The sequence below is a fragment of the Pleurodeles waltl genome, chromosome 7 (genome assembly GCF_031143425.1).
Source record: "Pleurodeles waltl isolate 20211129_DDA chromosome 7, aPleWal1.hap1.20221129, whole genome shotgun sequence".
Classification (NCBI taxonomy): Eukaryota; Metazoa; Chordata; class Amphibia; order Caudata; family Salamandridae; genus Pleurodeles; species Pleurodeles waltl.
The window spans coordinates 407295662-407319851 of NC_090446.1; the positions used below are offsets into that span (position 1 = coordinate 407295662).

Genomic DNA, 24190 nt, shown 5'->3' on the forward strand with positions numbered 1-24190 from the left:
CAGGAACGACATCGTTCGACGCCGATTCTGTTCTGTATGGGCTCTCCTTGGTCCAGGGTTGATCCAGACCCTTATTCTTGTGGGTATGGATACGAGGAGAGTATGGAGGGGGACGCTGGACCCTTTAGAATACCAGCTTGACCCCCAAAAGGACTGGGTGCAGGATTTGGGTGATACCAGTGGTCTAGACACCTCCCTTGACATTGGTATGCTCTGTCCTCCTGGCGTGGCTACGAAGGAGGGTGCTTCTTATTCCATGGTAGTGGAAAGTGCGGATGATGTCCTGGACCTCGAGCTACCTTCTGTGGAGGCTAGGCCTAATATCCTAACCGGCGCACTTCAGCCAGGGCCTTCCTCTTCCAAGCCCCTTCTTCCCTTTAATGAAGCACAGACGGGCGTCCTTTTTGGTACTTGGTCCAGACCCAGCACAGGGGTTCCTGTGAATAGGACGATTGCCTGCTGCCATCGGCCTGCCCTGTCAGACCTGAAATTCCACACCCAACACCCCACACCTCAGAGCCTTGTCATCCAGGCTTCTTCATCTGGTGCATTCCCTGTCCCACCCCCGGATAGGGAATCAAAAAGACTGGATAGTTTGGGGAAGAAGTTGTTTTCTTCCAGCAGTCTAGCGCTGTGGTCCGTGAACACCCCATGCCTTTTGGGCTGCTATTCCCATACTCTCTGGGATACGGTCACGCAAGTAAGTGCGGCCTGCAGTTCCGGAGAAGGCCCGGACTTTCCTTTCTTAAACCATAACAGATGGGAGGGATGCAGCGAAGTTCATGATTCATTGTGGTCTGGATACGACAGACTCTCTGGGCAGATCGGTTGCATCGATGGTGGCATAGAGATGCCACGCCTGGCTGGGTATGTCCAGCAATCCTTGATGGACATGTCCTTTGATGGCACACTTCTCTCCGGAGACAAGGCGGACTCTGCGCTCGAGCGCTTTAAGGATTCCTGAGCCACGGGCTAGTACCTTTGCCTCGTGCCGGCTCCTAGACCCCAGCTGTCCGCCTTTCGTGGCTATGGAAGGAGTATCCAACTGTGTCCTTTTTCCCCTGGCCATCGACCTGTGCATGCTGTATAGCCTCTGCGCAGCTGCGGATGCGGGATCCCATGCCCCTGTGGATCAGGGAGTCAGCGGGTCACCCAGTCCACCCCCACCCCCTCTTCAGTCTCCAAGCCTTCCTAGTCTGTGGATACATCAGGAGCCAGTGGGTGACAGGATTCGCCATCACCTGCCCCAATGGCAGTCCATTACTTCGGACAGGTGAGTCCTCCAAATTTTCCAAAGGGGCTACTCCCTCCCCTTCAAGACATCTCCTCCAGCCGTGCCACCTTTATACAATCAGATATCCGAGGATCATATGGCGCTTTTTTGCGAGGAAGTCCAAGCCCTTTTGGCAAAAGGAGCTATAGAGAGGGTTCAGTTACCTGAAGTAGGTCATGGTTGCTATTCCCGCTACTTTCTGGTTCCGAAAAAGGACAAAGGTCTTTGGCCTATATTAGATCTTTGGTCCTTCAATCTCTTCCTCAAAAAGGAGAAGTTCAAAATGTTGACATTGGCTGAGGTCCTATCTGCCCTGGATCCCGGAGACTGGATGGTAGCGTTGGACTTGCAAGACACATACTTTCACATTCCCGTCTTGCCGGCCCACAGATGTTACCTACAATTCGTGGTAGGTCACGAGCACTTTCAGCTTCCCGTGCTCCCTTTTCGCCTTACCAGTGCCCCTCGGGGTTTCACGAAAGTGATGGTAGTGGTGGCAGCTCATCTGCGAAGGTTAGGGGTCCCAGTCTTCTCCTACCTCGACGATTAGCTGTTGAAGGTGAATTCGCCCCAGGCAGTCATCTCCCACCTTCAGATTACAGCAAACCTTTTGCATTTGCTGGGGTTCACTGTCAACGTGCCGAAGTCACACCTGACTTCTTCTCAGACGTTCCCTTTCATCGGAGCTGTTCTTGATGCAGTGCAGTTTCGGGCATATCCTCCGAAAAGCGAGCCCAGGATATTCGGGCTATGATACCGATGTTTCAGCCTCTGTCCTGGATTTCAGTGAGAATGACTCTGAGGCTACTGGGCCTCATGGCTTCCTGCATCCTGCTGGTTCAAAAGGCCAGATGGCATATGCGGGCTCTGCAGTGGGACCTGAAGTTCCAGTGGGCGCAGCATCAGGGGAATCTCTGACAAGGTCCAGATCTCGGAAGGAACTGCGAGAGACCTGCAGTGGTGGTTAACGAATCAGGATTGGGTCAAGGGCAGATCCCTCTCCTTTCCCCAACCAGATCTTACAGTAATGACAGATGCGTCACTCCTGGGATGGGGTGGTCACATGGGAGAGGCGGAGATCAGAGTTATCTGGTCTCTGGCAGAAACCAGGCTCCATATCCATCATCTGGAGCTCCGAGTGATTTTACTAGCATTAAAAGCTTTAAGGAGCGGTCTGACTGGGTGGTGAGGCTATGCAGCCCCAAGACTCTGAGGTGAGTGGGCGAGGTGAAGAAGCCACTGTCCAAGACGCTGCAGCAAGTGCTGCAGGAGAAAGTACGGTGAGTTTTGCCTCAAAGACTGAGATGAGTCCCATGTTGGCAGGCCAGGGAGGCATTAGCATGCTGTTGGGGACGGATAGTGGGCTAAATGGTGAAAATCTCAGAGTACTATCTTGGAATGTGGCAGGCGTGCGATCTAAGCTCACAGACCCAGAGAAGGGAGAGTTTATAGATCACCATAAGATTAAACTCCTGCAGCAGACATGGGCTCTGCCTCCAGTATATGGAAGTGGTTACATCACTCTTGTAGTGAATGTGGTTCCTTCCACTTCAGGAAGAGCCTTGGGGGTGGGGTCTTCTTATTTGGCGGAAACTAGACCTCTTCCCGCAAGTGAAAATAATTACAATGGGGAATAATGACTTATTGGGGGCAGAAGTAAAAGTAAAAACCTCCACAGGGGTGAGATACATCATTATAGTCAATGCTTACATTAGATCTGTTCCCTCAAATGTATGCTCCCCCACAGTGGGCCATCTCGCTAATGTTCTACAGCATCTAAAAGGTGTTATCACAAAACTTATTGCAGGTGACTAATACGAACCTAGGAAGAGGGCAGTGGGTGTTAGATCACTCGTTTAATTATTTAAGTACATTGGCTGGGCCCCAGCAGTTGGAACAAATGATAGGGAAAACTAGCGCAGTAGCATACTGCAGGAAAATGCCACTGTTGGCAGGGTACCCCCCCACACTTTTTGCCTAGTGTTGATGCCAGCTTTGATTGAAATGTGCTGGGACCCTGATAACCAGGCTCCAGCACCAGCGTTCTTTCCCAAAACTGTACCTTTGTTTCCACAATTGGCACAGCCCTGGCACGCAGTTAAGTCCCTGGTAAAATGTACCCCTGGTACCAAGGGCCCTGTTGCCAGGGAAGGTTTCTAAGGGCTGCAGCATATATTATGACACCCTAGGGGACCCCTTACTCAGCACAAACCCACTGCCTGGCAGCTTGTGTGTGCTGGTGGGGAGAAAAAGGCAAAGTCGACATGGCATCCCTCTCAGGGTGCCATGCCCACAAACCACTGTCTGTGGCGTAGGTAAGTCACCCCTCTAGCAGGCCTTACAGTCCTAAGGCAGGGTGCAATGAACCACATGTAAGGGCATAGCTGCATGAGCAATATGCCCCTACAGTGTCTAAGTCCATTTTTAGACATGTTAAGTGCAGGGTAGCCATACTGAGTATATGGTCTGGGAGTCTGCCATTACAAACTCAACTCCACAGCACCATAATGGCTACACAGAATACAGGGAAGTTTGGTATCAAACTTCTCAGCACAATAAACCAACACTGATGCCAATAAGGGATTTATTGAAAAATGCACCCAGAGGGCATCTTAGAGATGCACCCTGCATGTTAGCCAAACTGCTAGTGCACGACTGGCCAGTCTGTGCCAGCCTGCCACTACCAGACGAGTTTCTGGCCACATGGGGTGAGAGCCTTTGTGCTCTCAGTGATCGGAAACAAAGCCTGTCCTGGGTGGAGATGCTTCACACCTCTCCCTGCAGGAACTAGAACACCTGGCAGTGAGCCACAAAGGCTCACGCCTCAGATTACAGTGCCCCAGGGCACTCCAGCTAGTGGAGTTATCCCTCCTCCCCTCCTGACAAAGTCCCACTTTTTGGCAGCAAGTCAGGCGGGAAAATTAGGGAAAGCAGGGCGAGAATAAGACTGTAAGTGTGTTACTTAACTTAGAAAATGTACTTTATTTTCCTCCCCCAGGAACTGTTGAACATTGCACTGTCTACTTTTAAAATAGCTTTTTGCCATTTTAAAGAAAACTGTATATATTGTAGATTCCACTTAAAGTTTTGATTATAACTATGCCAAGTTCGACCTCTTCTGATTACAGCCTCATATTTGAACTCCTTATCTCAATGGATTGGGCAATGCTGTCTTTCAAGGAAAGGAAATCCAACCTACCCGGCTGGGAGCTGTGATTGTACCACTCTTTAAGAAGGGACTCACCGTCCAACTATAGACCTATAAGTTTGTTTGACAACTCCCAAAAAATATTCTGTGGACAGTTTTTGTCTAAGCTAAAATCCTGGGTTACCGATAACCATTTTCTTGAGGATTCCCAGGCAGGCTTTAAAGCCAGCACCAGCACTCTTGACCAAGTTTTTCGATTCAAGCTGTTGTGCTTGAAGTATGTTGACCTGAGGAAGGATCATCTGTATTTTTCTTTCACAGATCTCAGGTCGGCCTTTGATCTGGTCCCTAGGGACAGGTTGTGGGAGATACTGGAAGCTTACGGGATTCCGCATGAACTATTATGGATACTTAGAGTCCTCCACACAAATACCTACACCAAAGTGAGATGGAACATGGTTGGGGATTTAACTTATTCGATACCCATCTGTTGGGGGTAAAGCAAGGCTGGGTGCTTGCTTCCGACACTTTTCAGCCTTTATAAAAATGGGGCAGTTAAATGGCTATCCCAATGCACGCATGATGCTCCCAAGCTGGCTGGCACTTCACTTCCAATATTAATGTTTGCCAATGACACTTTGCTTAAATCTAGAACTCCTACGAGAGTTCAGGCTGAGCTAGATTCCTTCTCAGCTTTTTGCAAGAAGAAAGGTCTTGAAATCAATGCAATGAAAACTAAATTCATGTGGATAAATATCCACAGGTCATTTAGGGGGAAGATGGCAATTGATGGCACTAGAATCGAACAGGTTAAAAACTTTTACTATCTTGGGGGTCCGGCTGGCCAACACATTGAGCTGGGTCTACCAGATGGAAAAGAGCAAAAATATTCTTAAATGGAGTGTATCAAATTGGTAGGAAACAGAAGGTAACTGGCGGAGGTGCAGTGTCACCGGTCCTCGAGATCTATAAAGCCAATGCATAAGAGGCAGCCACTTATGGGGCAGAGTTATGGGGTTTTGCTGATGCAACCACCCTTGTAACAGTCGAGAACTATTTATCAGAGGCTTACTCAAGCTACAAAAGGGTACTCCCCTGGTTCCGCTGTTGTTGGACTAAGCATTTAACCCCATAAATGGCAGCTGGCACCCTATAGAGATTCCCTTGTTGATTTAATTTCCTGTGATTCACGTATAGTCTCACCCTGGCTGAAAAATATTAAACTGCAGAGTGAGCAACTGAAAATGAATGACCTTTGGAACTCGCCAGCAGTATCTGCTAAGGGTGCCAGGCTGAAAGTGAAAAGAGCTTATAGGAACTATTCTCTGGAACAGATCGGGTTGAACAATTATTCTGAAAATCTGACTGTACAATACTTAAATGTTCACCATCATACAAAGCTTTCATGGATGAAATATATCCTCCTACTGCAAAGCGGCTGTTCCTTCAATTTAGGTTAGGATCTCTACCATTAGGACCCCTAATGGCTAAATGGGATAAGTCCAGCTCCTCAACTTTTTGCTACTTTTGCCCTCGGATAAAAGAAACTGAAGAGCATGTTCTGTTTTTTTGCCCCCAGTACTTACAGCCACGTAGAAAATGGATAATTGCAGTCAGTAAACTTTTGGTTGTTAGACACTACTGGGAGGCTCTGAGAATTTTCAAATATGATTCGAAGGCGGTGATAGTTTTTGCAATAGCACAGTACCTTGAACATGCATGGTGCATTAGGCAGAGGGTTCAACCCTAAAGTAAAGCTCAATTCTGAAATTATGCTGGCTTCTCAGGCTACGATCTTAGTTTCTATAGGGTTGCACCCTAGCTATAAATAACACCTCTTTACAAATGTATCCCTGATCCTGTGGTCTACAGGACTAGAGCTTGGAATAGCCATGCAACATTTTGCATATTAATCTTTAAAAAAGCACTTTATCACTTTATTTGGAGTATACCGGGTAGATGATATTTTAATGCCGATCAACCGCCTTCCTGCACAACGCTCCCTAAGCAGGGAGAAAATTTTATTTCCCATTCCGCTTTTTATAATATTTTACTTCATTGTCATGAGCATGTGTGCTTTTGATCATATGTTGTCCGTTTGCACCTGTAATTTATTCTTGGGAGACCCATGGGCTGTTTATTCGTGTCTCAAGGACAGGACTTAATTCAATCACCCTCCGATATTTGCCTTGGGTGGGTGATTGCGGGTAGATTGTTGACATAATTTAAGCACATTTCTCTTTCAAATTTGTTCTGGCTTTTTATAGGATTATACATGCACCTTAAGGCTTATTTCTTATTTTTAAACCTGCATGGCTTGGTGATTGTGTTGCGGGAAGTCTGTATATTTTAACTGGGAATTACTGTACTCCCACGTTTGTATTTGTTCCCCACATGTGTACATATGCATCTTAAAACCACATTTACTGACCAAATGTTATATCCACATTTTATTGATACTTCTGTATAGATGTACAAGTTACTTACCTTCGATAACGATATATCTGGTAGAGACATATTCTAGTTGCAGATTACTTACCTTTTGAGTTTCCCCAGGCGTAAGACTGGATCCGGATATTTTTCTTTGAGCAGTACCTCTGTGCGCCGTCAGGTGGCGTCGGTCGACTCTGTGGGCATCGTTGGCATTGTTTGCTGTGATGTCGCAGTCGTATATAGGCGCCACCCCGGCGCTCTCACGTCTGTTTCTTTTCACGACTTTCCACGCCAATAGCGCAGATCCATGTAGAACACCGAGAGTGGTGTGCCAAATCTAGGGTGCATAACGGGAAGTTCCTGTCCTTAGAAATCAGTTTGCAGTGCGGGGAGGATGGACAGATCGGTAAGGAATCTGCAACAAGAGTATGTCTCTACCAGATATATTGTTACCAAAGGTAAGTAACTTGCACATCTGATAGAGACATCTACTTGCAGATTCCTTACCTTTGAGTAGATACCCACGCAATACCATCCCCGGTGGTGGTCTGCGAACCAAGATCACACCAAGAAGTCCTGCAGGACCGAATGGCCAAAGTAGCCGTCCCTTCAGACCTGATTGTCTAGGCAGTAGTGTTTGGTAAAAGTGTGCAGATACTAGCAGTAGCACTGGCGGGGTGAGCTCACAAACCTTTGGAAGGTTGCTTTTTAGCCAAAGCGTGAAATGGTCCTCTTCTGCACCGCCTTCCCCTTCTTTGCACCCATATATCCCACAAAGAGTTGATCGTCCACCCAGAAGTCTTTGGTACGATCAAGATAGAACGCCAACACTCTTTCTGGGCCCAGACGGTGGAGTCTCTCCTCTTCATGAGAAGGATGTGGGGGTGCATAGAAGGTAGGCAAGGTGATGAACTGTCCGACATGGAAGGGTGTCACTACCTTAGGTAGAAAAGAAGCCCTCGTGCGAAGCACCACTTTTTCAGGATGTATGGCAAGAAAAGGTGGCTTAGATAACAGAGCCTGGAGTTCACTAACTCTGTGGGCAGAAGTAATGGTAACCAAAAAGACAGTCTTTATGGTTAAGAGCTGTAAGGGACAGTTGTGAAGCGGTTCAAACTGGGTACACATAAGGTATGTTAAGACCATGTTGAGATCCCATTGGGGGCATGATGGATGGGATAGGAGGAAAGATGTGTGAGGCTTTTAACCTCCTAACTATGGGAGATTGAAATAAGGAAGGCTGATCTGGTAACTTCAAGAAAGCAGAGATAGCAGAGAGATATCCCTTAAGAGTGCTCAAGTTGGAACCGTCCCGGGGAAGGGAAAGAATAAAGAGAAGGGCTTGAGAAGGACTTGAGAAAGAGGAGCAGATAGAGGATTGACAGATTTGTTGATGCACCATGCCACAAATTTCTTCCAGCGACAGGCGTATACAGTTTTGTTTGAGGGACGCCTGGCTGCCAAGAATAACGTCACCGACTTCAGGTGGCAGGTCAAAAGACGTCAACTGTTGCCACCCAATCGCCACACATGAAGCCGCAGAGTTGACAGGTTCGGGTGGAGGACCCTCCCCTGCTGCTGCGACAGAAGATCCTCCCAAAGGGGCAGTCTGATCGGAGGAACTATGGCCATGTTCAAGAGCTCGGGATACCAGACTCTTCGTGCCTAGTCCGGAGTCACCAGTATTACTTGGGCCCGTTCTTGTTGGATCTTGAGAACTCTGGGCAGAAGTGGTGTAGGCGGAAAGGCGCACATGAGGCCTGAATTACAGTCACGATGAAAAGTGTAGCTAAAAATGTGCCGCGTTGGAAACTCTAACGCGCAAAACAGCTGACATTGCGTGTTCTCTACAGAGGCGAACAAGTCTAACCAAGGTTCTCCCCACTGCAGGAAGAGACCTTGCGCTACCTCCGGATGGAGACGCCATTCGTGATCAGCCGCACATAGTCGGCTGAGTTCGTCTGCTCTGGCATTTAAGGAGCCTGCCAGGTGTTGAACCACCAGGGAAATGCCCTGATGTTCCAGCCATGTCCAGAGGCAAAGGGCCTCTTGACAAATGGTCCAGGACCCCAACTTGGTTGTAGGTTGTTGCAATACCACATGGTGGTGGTGTTGTCTGTGAACACCTGCACTGCTTTCCCCTTGAGGGAGGGAAGAAATTACGTTCTACGTTTGTAGAAAGTTCCCTTAGGGAGTTGAGTGCGTTGAGTTTAAGCCTGATCTGTGAACTTATCTTGGGCCTAAATCTAAGCTCCATGGCTTCCAACTCTTCTGCCAGTTTACGGTTCTTAAATTTTAGCCCTATATAGTCTTGTTGAGATCCAGTTAGGCTATGGCGGCTGGCGTATACAATGTCATCCCTGGTTATAAAAGTACATCCGCTCGTGTGACGGAGCCCATCAATTGCTTTACTTACCCAGGAAGTTTGGGTTTGTCTAACTCCACGTGGGAGTCTAGGGACATTTGTCATGTAGATTCCACTGGTCAAGCATGTAGCCTCATTAGTGTTATTTGGGCCTTGGTTCCCACCAGACTTCTGGGTTCTCTTGGTAGAGGCTATCAGTTTGGAGTTTGCAATGTGCTGCTTTAGTGTATATCTCCCCTCTACAAGTTCACCTCCTTATAAAGCTGGAGGGGTTCACAAATGCTTTAGTAGGGGGGGGCTCTCCCTGGCCGGCTCCTGAGCCTGCTCTCATTTTTTGCTGAGGGTTTACAGTGGGATGTTGGCTAACAGGCTGGGTGGTTGGATCATCACTATCTACTTTGGTGCATAATTGTTCTACCTTTACAGAGAGTTTAACTACCTTCTTGCCTAATTTGATAGCTAGCCTATTCATGCACTCTCGCAGACCCTGTATCTCGCCCCTTAAGATCTGAAGCTGTATCAAGGGCTCTCTAGTCCAAGGGTGGCTAACATTTTGGGGCTGATGGTTTTGGCAAGTCAATTGGAGGTTGACCGGCTACTAGAGCCGTTTCTTCAGAGACTAGTGGTGCAAAACAATTGGAGCATTCAATATTAATTACAGGTATACTTCCCACCAGTAATTGCACCTTACTGGGATCTTGGTTAGTTGCTGGTGTGACATCTCTTGGTAGGTTTACACAAGGAGTAGGGCTAGTAATGTGCCTTTGGCCGGTCTCATTTCCCAGTCCTTGGGGAGGTTTATTAAAGTAGGATTGAATAACCTTAGGGGGCGTGCTTCTCTTCTCCTTGTTCTGGCAGAAGTCTGATTTATTTGTTGCCAATAAGCCTTCCACTTCCACTCTATTTCGTTCAGGGTGCAATTTTCGTTAGGGTGCCTGGGAATCTTGCTGAAACCTGCTGCCCCCAAAGGTTTCTCTGTGGCTTTACGTTTGCCCATAGTCTTTGAAAATTGGAGAAAGAATAATGGAAAAAAAGAGGAAAAAATAAATGAAATAACAGATAAAGTAATAAGAAATACTTTCAGCTACAAAAACTAATGGTTTTAACTTGCTTGAAGAGGCAAAGCCAGCAAGTTCAGCACACATACATACTCCAGGGTAAAAGAGAATAAAATATAGCAGTCCTGCACCGAAAGGGGATTCTTATAAATAGTGTCCTAGGAATTAATTAAGTTTGTCATACAAATCTTAAAGAGCGTGGCGCTAGATCAAACCATTGTGTCTCACTCAATAATCAATCTCTCGGCAATATGTTGCTGTGCCCCTGTAGCCATCTCGCCCAAATACCCTCAAGAGGGGCCTCTCCCTGCCCCACCATGTTACAACAACTAGGTCCAGGCAATTAGCACCTAGTGCCAAGTTCAGTAACAAGCCAAACATTCACCTTAAGTCCTGAGTTCAGAAAGATAGGGCTGTAGTGCGCACCACACCTCAGGGGTTTTGGCGTGCTTTAATAGTATGAGGCTTGCTTCGTCTGTTGGGCACAGTCCGCCTCCTGGGGCCTGGTACTTGCTAGATGTTGGAAACCTGAAGTCCTGAATTCTGGAAGGAATGCGCTATAGTGCATAGCGCACTGCGTAAATTGCCTGTTATTTGTGGGTATAGGTTATGACCCCCGCATTCACAGAGACTGGCACATGCACTTTCACCATTTATCTTGTGTCACCGGGCTATGCTTTCCAAACCAGACCAAACACCAGGTAAACACTACTTGAAGGGGGGGGGGAGGTTTTCAAGCCGGCCTCCTAAATGCTTAGGGTCTCAACTCCTAGAGTCTCAGGCCTCTGACCGCTGGGTTCTTTTACTTTAGAGTTTTGAGTTCTTGGGGTCTTTGCCTGCACAGACCGTTTAGTTCACGGGCTCCTGGACTCCCAAGATCTTGTGGTCATGGAGTCACAGAGGCTTCACTCACGAGCTCACAGTATCCTAGCCCCTGGGCTCGTCTCGTCTCTGACCCACTCACGTGTCTACTCCACACCACTCCACTCCACTTTATTCCAGGAGAAGGCACACAATAGCAAACACCGGGGAGTGTCTGGCAGTATGGCATTTTAGCAGTATGACAGCTAATAGCGGGCAAAACAGTAGTGCGGCACCGTTACTGGCAGGTAGACCTTTCAGTGTCTCTATGTATGTCAACACCGTGGCACTGCCACAGCTCTTCGGCTCAGTTCCCCTTACCTACCGCCCTCCGGTGCCCGCATTTCTCGCCTCCGTACACCTCTCTTCTCACCACCACTTAATGCTTTATAATCCAAGCTGTTCCAGGCTTGAAGGTTCCCCCTCTTTACGTCCTTGTCCAGGTTTCCCTGTGGTGGCAGGCAGGGTACAAGTGGCACGGCATGGCACCATGCTTTGGTTTGGACCGGACCAAGACCACCCGTGGTGCGGTGTTCAGTAATTTCACTTGGTGAACAAGGAGCAGTGTTTCTTCAGCTACAAACAGGAAGGGAGAGTGTGCAGCTTTATGACTCTGGGCCTGTTTTTTCCCAGGGAATCATTTCCTTTAAGGTAGCTGCAAATTTCACCCCCTTTTTTAGTTTTGTACAACCAGAAAAGTATTTTTAGAGTCCGTACATATTGCAACACTGGCAAAAGCTCTTGGCTAAACGGCTAATTCAAATGTGTTACCACTTGCATCGGATTTACTTTTCTGTCCTTGTCCGTATACTCCCCATGATAAAGGATCTGCGTCTCTCTTCAGCAACGTCCTCCCTCCTTCGCTGTTCATAATCATGAGTAATAATGCAAATAAATCTGTGTGCATTGCCGACGACGTGAGGAGAACTCAATATGGAATGTTTGTTCATGAACGCCTGGTACGCTTCGAAAAATCTATTTTTGAACCTGTTCTTAGAAATTAACTATGATTATTTCCTAAGGTAGTCCCAAAATCAGTCAAACACAAAGTATCCATCTTAAAAAGTGACTGGTAACTTTTTACTAGACCGTATATTGCTTGCTAACATAGAGAAGGAGAGTTAAAGGAATTTTTTGTCCATGAGAATCTTGATTATCCTCCATCACTTTCTGAAGGAGGATTTCTGAGAAAAGGGACAAAGTCTGACATCATCTCTCGTTTGGAAAAGCTTAATGGTGCTGTAGATAACATGAATAACATTCCAGACACTGCAAGTTCTGTTATTACAGATGGGTTGGCAATAGTCAATTTCTTAAAACCTGACAATGTACAGACTTTAAGACTACAGTACCTATATATTCTGGCCTTATGTAGTGGACATACTTAACAAATCGAAACTAGTAGACATAGGGGGTCATTCTGACCCTGGCCGGTGGCGGAAGCCGCCGGCCTGGCTGGGACCGCCAGAATACCGCTGCGCGGTCAAAAGGCCGCCGCTGGTATTCTGGGTTTCCCGCTGGGCTGGCGGGCGACCGCCAGAAGGCCGCCCGCCAGCCCAGCGGGAAACACCCTTCCATGAGGATGCCGGCTCCGAATGGAGCCGGCGGAGTGGAAGGGGTGCGACGGGTGCAGTTGCACCCGTCGCGATTTTCAGTGTCTGCATGGCAGACACTGAAAATCATGGTGGGGCCCTGTTACAGGGGCCCCTGCAGTGCCCATGCCATTGGCATGGCACCTGCAGGGGCCCCACGACACCCCATACCGCCATCCTGTTCCTGGCGGCCAAAACCGCCAGGAACAGGATGGCGGTATGGGGGTCGAATCCCCATGGCGGCGCAGCAAGCTGCGCCGCCATGGAGGATTCCCCAGGGCAGCGGAAAACCGGCGGTACACCGCCGGTTTTCCGTTTCTGACCGCGGCTGTACTGCCGCGGTCAGAAAGCCCAAGGGAGCACCGCCAGCCTGTTGGCGGTACTCCCGCGGTCGTTGGCCCTGGCGGTTTTTACCGCCAGGGTCAGAATGACCCCCATAGTATGTGTCCGTTACATAGAGGGGTCTCTGAAAAAGGAAGAAAGAAATAGGTGAGAATTTGGTCCAAGCTATTGTATAAAAGTTTCAACAAAGATACCATAAAACTGGGCAGCTTTTCTACAAAATGAAGATCACAAAAATGATTTGTTCCAATTCTTGGCTTCTAACATTTTGGGTCTTATGATACCAGAGGGTAAGTTTGTAGTGCTGACAAAGTATGATACTGTGGTGAATATTCCCAAAAACTGAATGTATCTGAACTCAGACCATGTTATCAAGAAGAAGCTGATACCAGAATACTATTACATGCAAAACATGCTAGTGAAAGGGGCCAGAAGTCTATAACTATACGTACTGCTGATTCTGATGTAGCAGTTACTGCTCTTTATGCATTTAGCAGCTCAAATCTTTTTACATTTGTGGATTGATTTTGGTGTTGGGAAGCATTGAAGGCTACTTCCTATCAATGAGTATGCCAATAACCTTGGCAAAAGTGGTTGTGATGGTATTTTATTTTTCCATGCATTTACAGGTTGTGACACTGCAGCTGCATTTGCAGTTCGTGGCAAGAAAACCTTTTAGGAAACATGGCAAAACTTTCAGGCCGTCACAGTTACATTTATTGAGCTCTTACTCCCCACCAGATATTTCAAATGTGAATTTCAGTCAGCTTCAGCATTTTATAATTAGATTATACAAAAAAGAACATTAAAACAGATTGTTACTTGGGGCCAGATGTAGGAAATTCCAGCTTTGCGACTCGCAATTTGCGAGTCGCAAAGTCAGATGCAGGATGGTGTCCCTGACACTATATGCGAGTTGCAAGGGGGTTGCAAAGGCCCACCTCCTTAATATTAATGAGGTGGGTTGCAATTTGCGACCCCCTTGCGAGTCTCAGCACTCACAGGGATGGTGGCCTCCTGGAGACAGCAGACCACCATGTCTGTGACTGCTTTTAAATACAGCAGTTTTTTTGTTTTGTAATGCAGCCCGTTTTCCTTAAAGGAAAATGAGATGCATTACAAACCAAAAAAATTAAACGTGTCAGTTTCATTTTTTCAGAGCACTCTGAAAAAAAGTTTTCAGGGCCATTCACTAAGGGGAAGGGGTCCCATGGGGGACCCCTTCCCTTTTGCTAATGGGTTACCACCAGTGTGACACTGGTGGTAACTGCGAATTGCTTTGCGACCGCGTTCGCGGTCACAAAGCAATTCTGCATCGTGATGCGAGTCGCAAATAGGAAGGGGAACACCCCTTCCTATTTGAGACTCGCATTCCCATTTTGCGAGTCAGTAACCAGGTTACCGACTCGCAAAATGGGAATGGGCATCGCAATGTGGCTTTTGCGCCTCGCAAACAGCTATTTTCGCTGTTTGCAAGGCGCAAAAGCCTTGCTACATTTGGCCCCAAGTGTTTAAGAATGAGGGTGACCAAACTTAATCGCTCTCTAGAAAATGTGCCACCAATTGAGGCTGCTCTTTTACAGCACAGCAAGAGAGCTATTTTCCAAGCAGGTTATGTGGTCTCAGTGGTGGAATGTGTATCCTGATATATCTGATCCAGCTCAGTGGGGAAGGCAGAGGGAAGATTCTGGATATGAACCTCTGTGGACACTTTTGCCTAAGGCTTCAAAATACTGCAAAGAACTTAAGTGTGGATGTAAAGCATTGTGTACCCATGCTTGTAAATGTAAACCGTTGTCTCTTCTGTGTACTAGCCTTTGTGTTTGTGATGGACAATGCAGTCAGGAGGACTTGTTTTAGATGAATGACCAAATTGTAACCTTTAAAATAAACTGTTGACTAAAATAACAAACGTTAATTATCATTTGCATCTTCATTTTTTTCACCAAAAAAATGTTTTAATGTTTAAATGTTACAAAATCCGCTTTTATATTTCATAACAATATAGCAAAGATATGCAGGGTGATATTTAAAATTTTGTAATAGACTTTTGGTACACCCTGTAAATGGGGCCCAACCTCGCCTAAAACAGTAACAACATAAACCAGACATTTTTTGATGAACCATGGTTTCTGCTTGAAATTTCTATCTTTAGCCGTTCAAAAGTTAACGGGGTGAGCAAGTTCTGTGGTACACCCTGTATATCTACCATATATCTACATACTTATCATACATATCACATCATATCATACATCATCGTACTATGAGTCAATTACATTGCAGCATTTTTCAAATCCTTGGCTAAAAAACCATTACAGTTATGTGCTGGAAGACTAATATTACATTTATGATAATTTACTAGCTCTTGCGGCGGCCAATTTGTATTATGACATCACGTGTATAAAAGGGGGGGGGGGGTTGCGATTTTTGGGGTCCATATCAAAATTATCAGTGCTCATATGACTACCTAACATTGTGCCACGTGCCATATTAATATCGCATTTTGCACAATTACAGTGGTTTTTGGCTCTAAGATACCTCACTACAAATGCTAAAACTCTTTTGAAGTTGTCATAAGGTAAATTAGAGCAAGCTCAGTTTCCCATGAAGGGAAATTTCTTACTTAGATTACTGTGGAAGATGGGGGAGAAGTCAGACTGGTGTCAGAATGAAAAGCCTCTAAAAGCAAACTCAAATGAATCATATAGAGGTTTGGTCAAACAAGTGGGTATGTTACTTGGCCAGGAGTCGTAACTCTTTCGGGTGAGCGGAAAGGACATCGTCCCTAAAGGGAGTAAGGAAAGCATCCCCTAACCCACTTTACAGTTCATTAGTTTAGTTTATTTCTTGTCATTTGTTGAAAACATCCACACCATTCACAGGAAGGGAACCAGTCAGGATCCAGTGCAATGTGATTATGTAAGCTCAGTTCTTTCCCACGATTAACACACAATAGAGTATTATTGTTATTATTTCACTTTACGAGGAACATACATAGATAGACATTCACATGAAAACAAATTCAGTTAATGTTGGCTGGTACAGTGTTGCTGCTATAATGAGAGAGAGAAAAAAAATCACGACCAACAGGAAACAAGGAAGCTAAATGTTCACCATTTTAAATTTAGACCTACGTTAGCAATGTTTAACTTTAACAGGAATATCACACAGTGAATAGACATGTGTTGCAGATTGCTGTAAATATAAGTGCAAAGCATTTAATTATATGAAAAAATCTGATCAGTTCTGTTTGGTGCTTTCTAGTTAACAATTAAAATATGTGTGCACAGATTCATACTGTGGCTTTCGCAGTGGCAGGGTGAATGGACGGCAGGGGAGGTAGTTATACTGAAGTGCATCATCCCAATAAGGATACATTTACAAGATTGTGTTCTGCTGTTTAACAGACATAGGAGTGGTGAGCAAATATATTCTTAAAGAGGTGTCACTCTCAATCAAGCAGGCATGAGATGATACACGTGCAGGAGAGAGGGACACCCAGGCTGGCACAAGGAACTTTTTGTCATAGACTGTTATAAATGCATTAGCTGCTATCAAATATGGATGTTTTGTGACATAAATGACAGACACTGGGCCAGCCAGTAAACGTATTCAAAAGAAAACACTGAGCAGATGACTAAGTGCAAAATAGACGCTACTGCAGACTGACAAGATGGCTACATCGATCTGGCAAATAACTATTTCACACGGGATACTATGTATAAGGTAGGATGTTTAATGGTCATCAAATAATGAAAGAGCTTGAAGAGATATAAATAAAGCCTCCTCCAGGTGAGATTGTTATTGAAAAGTACAAGACTTTAAACTTGTCTAACATATCTGTTTTGTTGTGTGGTATAAGGTGTTTGCCAAGGGCCAAAAACAGGCAGGAAGTTGTACCATAATTGTAATGTGAAATTGTCTGACAATGATGTTTCACTGTAAGTTGACTCTCCTGCGGGACAAAGCTTGTTGTTATTACCTAGTTTGATGATTTATTTGAATAGGTGTTCTAATTGAGTGCACTAACTTCTGGCTAGGATCTGCCAAAATGATATTGTCTTGTCCATTATAACTGGGGACCGGAAGTTACATTATGTCTGCCTTCAGTGGAACACAGATATTGAAGTTTGTAAAAAGTGCCTTTTCACCTTTCTAAGTATCACATCCAAATAGTAATTGTCTGGATTCTGTAAATATAAGAAATCCAGAACGTTGTATCTTCTGTCTTTGTCCACTCTAACTAATGTTCTTATGTTTCCACCACAGGTCGGAAACCATGTTGATGTTCTGACATCCAAATGGGTAGCGCAAGATGCTGGTATTGGGGCCGGGATAGATTCATACTTTGAGTATTTGGTGAAAGGTGCCATACTTTTGCAGGATGAGGAGCTGATGTCTATGTTCCTTGGTGAGTGTTTTGTGTGAGTATGTAAGTTTCTGTGACCCTCAATGCAAAGAAAATATTCTCTTTTTTATTTTTATTAATACACAATAGGAGCATGGAAAAAACAAAATGTTGATGAAACAGAAAACAAAAAAACCCCACAATATTTCACATTGTAATCAATACATCACATAACACTTCCACATTAATACATAATTAATTTAACTTCCCATAAATTCATCCTGTAAAAAGAAAATAATATCTTTCAGGTTGAAGCTACCTCATTTCCCCATGAGAGTTCCCCTGCCCAAGGACCGGTTTCCTCTCTTTCTACTCTTCTTACCATTTTTTTGGTATATAAACTGCTCTCCAGGTTGGCTATCAAGAGCAATCTGACAAGCCATTGGCCAGAAGAAGGTGGAATTGGATTGAGACAAGCAGCAGCAATACAAATATGCATTATCCCCATTGAGAGAAACATTTATTCTGTGTACAACTCGGAATCTGCTATTTCAGAACCATCATCCACACCCAGCAATACCAATTTGGATGGGGGGGGTGTTAAAGCAAATTTGCAATGAAGTACTATCCCCCGGAAATTAAGCCACTTCTAGCTTAAGAGAATCAAGCGCAGGACAGCAAAAAATAAATGTGCTCTGCTCAATATTCTGACTTTCTCTTGACACCATGGGCAAGAAGTACCTACCATACCCCCACCCCACCTAGCAATTTCTGCAGGAGTATGATACAGATGAAATATGGTTTTAAAATGTTGGGCCTGGAGTGCAGCAGACAAGAATAGAGTGCGACCAAACGCAAGTGAATGATAAAAATTATCGCTGATCCCCCAATTTTGTTTGCCATTTTGCCAAATGGTTCTCTAAATCATCAGACATCAGCTCTTCCAGACAACTATAAACCTGGATAAGAGTACATCCGAAGTTATTAATTATGAGCTCCATCAATGAATGTTTAGACAAGCCAATAGTACTTGAACATTTTTTAAGCAAAAAATTGCGTATTTGAAGATATTAAAAAAAATATTTTTCTATTCCATATTCAAATTGTAAGTCTGAGAAAGAGATTATATTAGCTCTATTCTAAAAATCCCGCAACTCTCCAATCCTACTAAGCTCCCATCTAGAGCAGTTTACATCTGAAAACATAGAGGGGAAAAGAAGAGAATTCCACAGGGGGGCTATAAAAATTAAATCGGCCTATACTAATCTTATGTCTGATGATGCCAGATTTTAAATGCAGCCAGTAAGGTCTTTATAATAGCTGATTTCAATGCATTTTAAAAGACAGCCTCCCGTGTTATCCCCTATCAACAAATCGTACACAGGGGAAAGTCTCCCTGATAATAGATCCCAGTGAGTCCCTTCATGTATTGGAGAGCCGCTGCCCAATGATAAAACCTAAAATTAGGGACTGCCCAACCCCCTCTATCTCGGAAGCATCAGAAACTTGAGTACTCTCCTGGGCTTCACATATAAAACTACTAGCCAGCCCCTCCATTATCTTAAACCATCTATTTTTAAAAAGTAGCGGAATTGCCCTAAAAAAATCTAATACCTTGGGGAGAAAAAGCATGTTTATCACATTACATCTACCCACAATAGGGAGATTGTCAAAGCCGCCTAAAATCCTTTAGTTTTTTTTCTTTTACCAGAGCCTCCTTCATTTGGGTCACTAAGGGCCAGATGTAGCAAATGATTTTACCCATTTTGTGTCTATGGGAAAATGTGTTCGTACATATGGCCCTAAGTCCAGATCAGAGCTAATAGTAACACCCAAATAAAACGTCTGGCCCGTATTACAATTATCAACCATTCAAATCTTACTGTTAACAATGAACTGTGTCTTGTCATGATTCGGCCTATACTCAGGGAATTCCTTGAACTCAGCCGCTTCCTTTGCCAGCTCAGTTAGAGTCCCTCCTGGGTCTGGTGTCACTGTGGCAATGTCGTCCGCATATGCCAGGACCTTGATGTCATATCCCTGAGTGCTCATAGGTTTGACTAATGGGTTAGCCTCGCTCCGTCTGATCAGTGTGTCTATGTACAGGGCAAACGGGAGGGGGGAGCAAGGATACCATTGCCTTTTGCCTCTTGTAACCCTAATTATATCCAATTGCTCACCCAGGATCTGAAGTTTACACATCAGGCTAGTGTAAACAGCACATATGGCTTTTATAAACCCCAGTCCTATATTGTTGTCCTTCAATACCACCCAGAGATAACCCCATGACACCCTATTAAAGGCCTTTTTGGGGTATATTAAGACGAGAGTCATGGGGTCATCAGAGAATTGTGCTTTGTCAAATAAAGTGATAACACGCTGAATGTGTTTTGTTTTCCCCCTCCCTGGAACAAACTCATGCTACCTAGGAGAAACTCACTTGACTTGGCTTTGTGGCTAAGACCTTAGTATAAATCTTCATATCACTGTTAAGCAATGTTACAGGTCTGTATAAATTTGGTTCTAGGGGAGACTTCCCTTTCTTTCTAAACACTGCGATATTGGATTGTGCCTAGGGATCTGGAATGGAGCACCCACTTTGCACCTCTAAGAATAATTTGACCAGAGCATCATTGGAGCTTCCCTGATTTTGTCCCCATTAATCGGGGCATCCAGCACCTCCCACTCCTCAGGACTTGGTCTTGTTCCCGGAACAGAGGCCAAATATTGCCAAATATTCTGCTCTAGATTATTCAGCACCTCCACTTGATATAGCTCCTCATAGAAATCCTGGAATACTTCCCGGATTCAGGTGGGAATGGTAAGAACTTGTCGCCATCCCCCGCTCTTAATATCCAAAATCTCTCCTTGCGCGGCCCTCTGTGTAGTCCTTAAAGCCAGAAGATGATCCACCAGCTCGCTCTATTCATAACATTCTTGTTTGTAAGCAAGACATTTTTCCGCTGCGTTATTTGCAACCCTTCCGTTGGTAGATGATTTGACAGCATTGTGTGCTGAATTTGCTAAGTGTTTGCCCCCCTTATCGTTTCTAGGATAAGCTGGGGTTCCAGCTCCACAATTCCCTATATTAACCTCTGATATAGTTTTTTGCAGATTTAAGCTTAAGCTAAGGATTTCCCCTCTTATTCCTGCCTTTAACACATCCCAAACCACCCCAGTATTGGCAGTGTCTATTATTCCCCACAAATTCAGGGATTCAGCTGTTCATACGTCAGATTCGAAAGTAACCCTATTTCAAAAGTCCACTTTCGGACCAGGGCAGCCGTACCCACAAAAGATATCCCAGCTACCAGCGGATTGTGATCCGAAGTTACCTGTGGACATTTTTCATTTGTGATTTTATTGCTTAGCCCAGCAGAAGTAAGAAAGTAATCAAGCTGGGCAGGGGTGTTATGTGGAGATAAAAAGAAAGTGTACACAGGATCTGGGGCCTTCAGCCTCTGCCAGACATCTGCCAGCCTGTGACTGTACATTAAATGCTGAAAGGCCCGAAAAGACTTGGGTTTCCTACCCACATAAGGGGCGCTGATCCAGCTGCAAACGCTAATATTTTAATCCCCACAGAAAACCAATTGGGCCTGCCACAAAGCGAGTTCTAGATTCAGGAAATCAAATGTACTCGGGCCTTCCCAATTCGGACCATAGACTGAACATATAGTAAAACTATGTGTAGACAGCTGACACTCTACAGTCACTTATCTACCATATTTATCTGTGTTGCTACATTTAACAGCGCAGACATTTCTTGAAGCTAATAATGCCACCCCGTGTGTAGTAGTTCCTTGTGTGGTGTGAGCAGTCTATATGTAACCCAAAAAATTCCAGCATGTTTATGTGAGCCTCTTGAATACAAATTACATCTGCCCAGAGTACTTTTCAACGTGTCAGCTACATTCCTTCTTTTTCCATAATCGTTCAGGCCACATACATTAACTGATGCCACCAGAAGATTAACCATGGTTGTCATATGAAAATCCATTTATATAACACATCCAAAATCTTAGAGGGGCAATCTGTAATAGCACAATAGCCATGGGGAGAATGCCACAGTCATACCGGTGGCACCCCCCTATGGGCAGTGCAGGGGCTCTCCTCTGGCCCCCAGCACTGCCTTTTCATGGCACGGTCCCCGAAATGAAAAGGGTGGCGGAAAGTGGGGTTGTAATCAGCCAGTGTTCAGCGCCACCCTGGCTGAGTACATCCCCGACTGCCATCATCCCATCGGGAATGATGTTCCTGATGAGTACGGCAGCCTCGTAATGAGGTTGCTAGTAACTCAAACCCAACGCATACATTACCACCTGATACTCCTATGTTTTTCTTTGCCCCGTTTGACCAGCCGCCACCCCTTAACCCTCCCGCTCTTTCCCCTTTTTCCCTTCCCCCACCACCCCTTTGTCCTAAGCATACATTTGCATTCTTGATTTGTGCAACAGCATTTGTGATGAGGGCATTATGTGGCCCATGATTTAAATCCCCTCAGTGTAGGTTCACTTGGTCCCAATTTCTTGTCTTTGTTCACTTTTTTGGGCAAGAAAATTGACTTTCTGCTTAAGTGTCTTGGTCTCAGGCCACCCTCAGGTAATAGCATTGTTTCAAAATTTTGCTATTTAAGTTGTTAAAATACATCAGTCTCTTTTGTCTTGTTGTGCACCAATTGAAATGTTGTTACATTATCAAAACATTCAGTGCTACTTTTCCACGAAGCCCCCACACTTATATATGTTTGCTTGCTGCACGCTTTCAAGGTAATATTCCAGCCTAGCTTCTGCAAGAAAAGACTGCCTCCACCCCTTTCTGGGTCTGTCACATTGTTAGAAATGGAGTTTCTTGTTGACTAAGGTCTACACCTAAGCCAGGTAGGACCCACCACTCTAGTCAAGGTAAGTAAGTTACACGCTAAAGATAACCTGTGCTCACCCTCTGATAGCTTGGCACAGAGCAATCAGGCTAACTAAGGAGGCAATGTGTAAAGTATTTTTGCAAGTAATACCTACAGTGAAATCTCCACAGAAGGAAAAGACTCCATACAAGGGAATAGAAAAAATAGGGGTGCTTTATCAGATATAAATAAGGCTACAATGCTAATAAATAAGGCTACAATGCAAATACTTCAAACAAACAATCAAGGTTAAGGTGTTTAACAAGGAATTAGGTGCTTTTAGCATATTAAGAATAGGTGCCAGAGATTTGTTAGGAGCCTCTGGAGGGAAAATCTCTAGGTGTCCCTGTTAATGTCCTTTTATGGGCCTCACACTGTTTCGGTGCAATGAGGCTGTTGGCAAAGTGTTGGAAGGAAAATTTGCGGGCACGTTTTCTAGGCCAGTGGTCCTTGTCAGTGGTGCTAGCGGGAATGTGACATAGGTTGGAGGTGCCTTGCCTCGATCAGGGATGTCAGGTGAGTTCAGTGGCCGTGCTCAGGAACTTGCAGAGGGGAGCACGGACCGCACATTGCAGAAGTGCACAGCAGGCAGGTGTGAGCGGCTCTCTAGCACTCAAGCACGGTCCTACCAGGGGGAGTGGTGTAGCATATGACACGGCCAACAAAGTGAGGAGCCGTTCTTTGGCTGTGATTGGAGTCTTAGGAGATGGAGCACGAGCACATCCTGCACCTCAGCAGGTCGTTAAGGCAATGTCAGCAGGCCCGAAAGGGGGAACAGGTTGCAGTATCAGCACAGTGTTGCTCCCGAGACCTTGGGCATGGGCAGGAGTTAGCTTGAGGTTTTTTTTGGCTGGATAGGGGTCAGCAGGCAGCTCACAATGCAGGGCAGCAGTCTCTGGTAACAATCATGGCAAAGCAAAGTGGCAATCCTTCTGGCACAGCAGCCTTTACTCCAGAGGAGTTTCTTCTTGACCCAGAAGTGAACTACTCAAGTGGTCAAGAGACCCAGTGCACAGGCCCCCCCTTCAGGTTAGCCATGGCTCCAGACTGTCAGTGGAAGGTAATTAGCCCCTCTGTTGGTCTATAGTCATTACCTTTTGAAATGTAAGTGTGAGCCCTTCCCAACCTCCTCCCCAGGAAGGCCCTTCAACATGCAGATTAATGCAGATGTGACTGAGTATCTTGTGTTGTTGGCATCTGAAGGGAATGCACAAGTGTAGCTGTCACCTAGCCCAAGCCAGACGTGTAGGCACACAGGGCAGAGAATGAAGAGAAATGTCCACTTCCTAAAAGTGGCATTTCTAAAATAGCATGAGGGGAATCCTCAGCTGACCCATGGGAGAGCACTATGCGCTTCTGTGCATGTGCAGTATTACCCTTGGCTTGACTGACACAGTCGTAAAGAAGATGGTGAGAAGCTCCGCCCGCACCCACAACTTGCAGCGTTCACAGCATCCATAGCCTGCACGTTGAGCTCTGGTCTCCAGTCTCCTGCTGCCTGTACTGCCCACCATCTACCTACCTACCATCTCAGCCGTGTGGCAATGGGCAGGGGTGGGAGCAGACTGAGCGGGTATTCTGGGTGATTGCAGAGATTTGCGTGGTTTGTGGCAGCTGCCACATCAACTTGCCCTGCACAGTGTCGGATGTCTGCTGGTGACCATCAACCCTGAGAACTTCGGGAACCCCCCCCCCCAGCACAAGATAGAGCTGACCCGTAGAGAAACTCAGAAATCCAGGTGTGTGAAACCTTGTGGAGGAGAGGAGCACTAAAGAAGGTGAACACAGCAGCACCAGCAGCATAAGGAGAAGAGGGCAGCAGTGAAGGGGTGGGGGAGCTCGGATCATTTTGTTTGGCTGGACTTTC

General features: G+C 45.6%; 1 protein-coding gene across 2 annotated transcripts in view; it reads left to right on the plus strand.

The window, feature by feature from the left end:
• The window catches only part of EDEM2 (ER degradation enhancing alpha-mannosidase like protein 2), a 551481-nt gene that overhangs the window by 263937 nt on the left and 263354 nt on the right, over positions 1–24190 (plus strand). For both annotated transcript variants that reach the window (XM_069243891.1, XM_069243892.1), the window contains exon 7: positions 17342–17483. In XM_069243891.1, coding sequence (XP_069099992.1) covers positions 17342–17483 — 142 coding nt within the window. The remainder of the gene's footprint in view (positions 1–17341; positions 17484–24190) is intronic.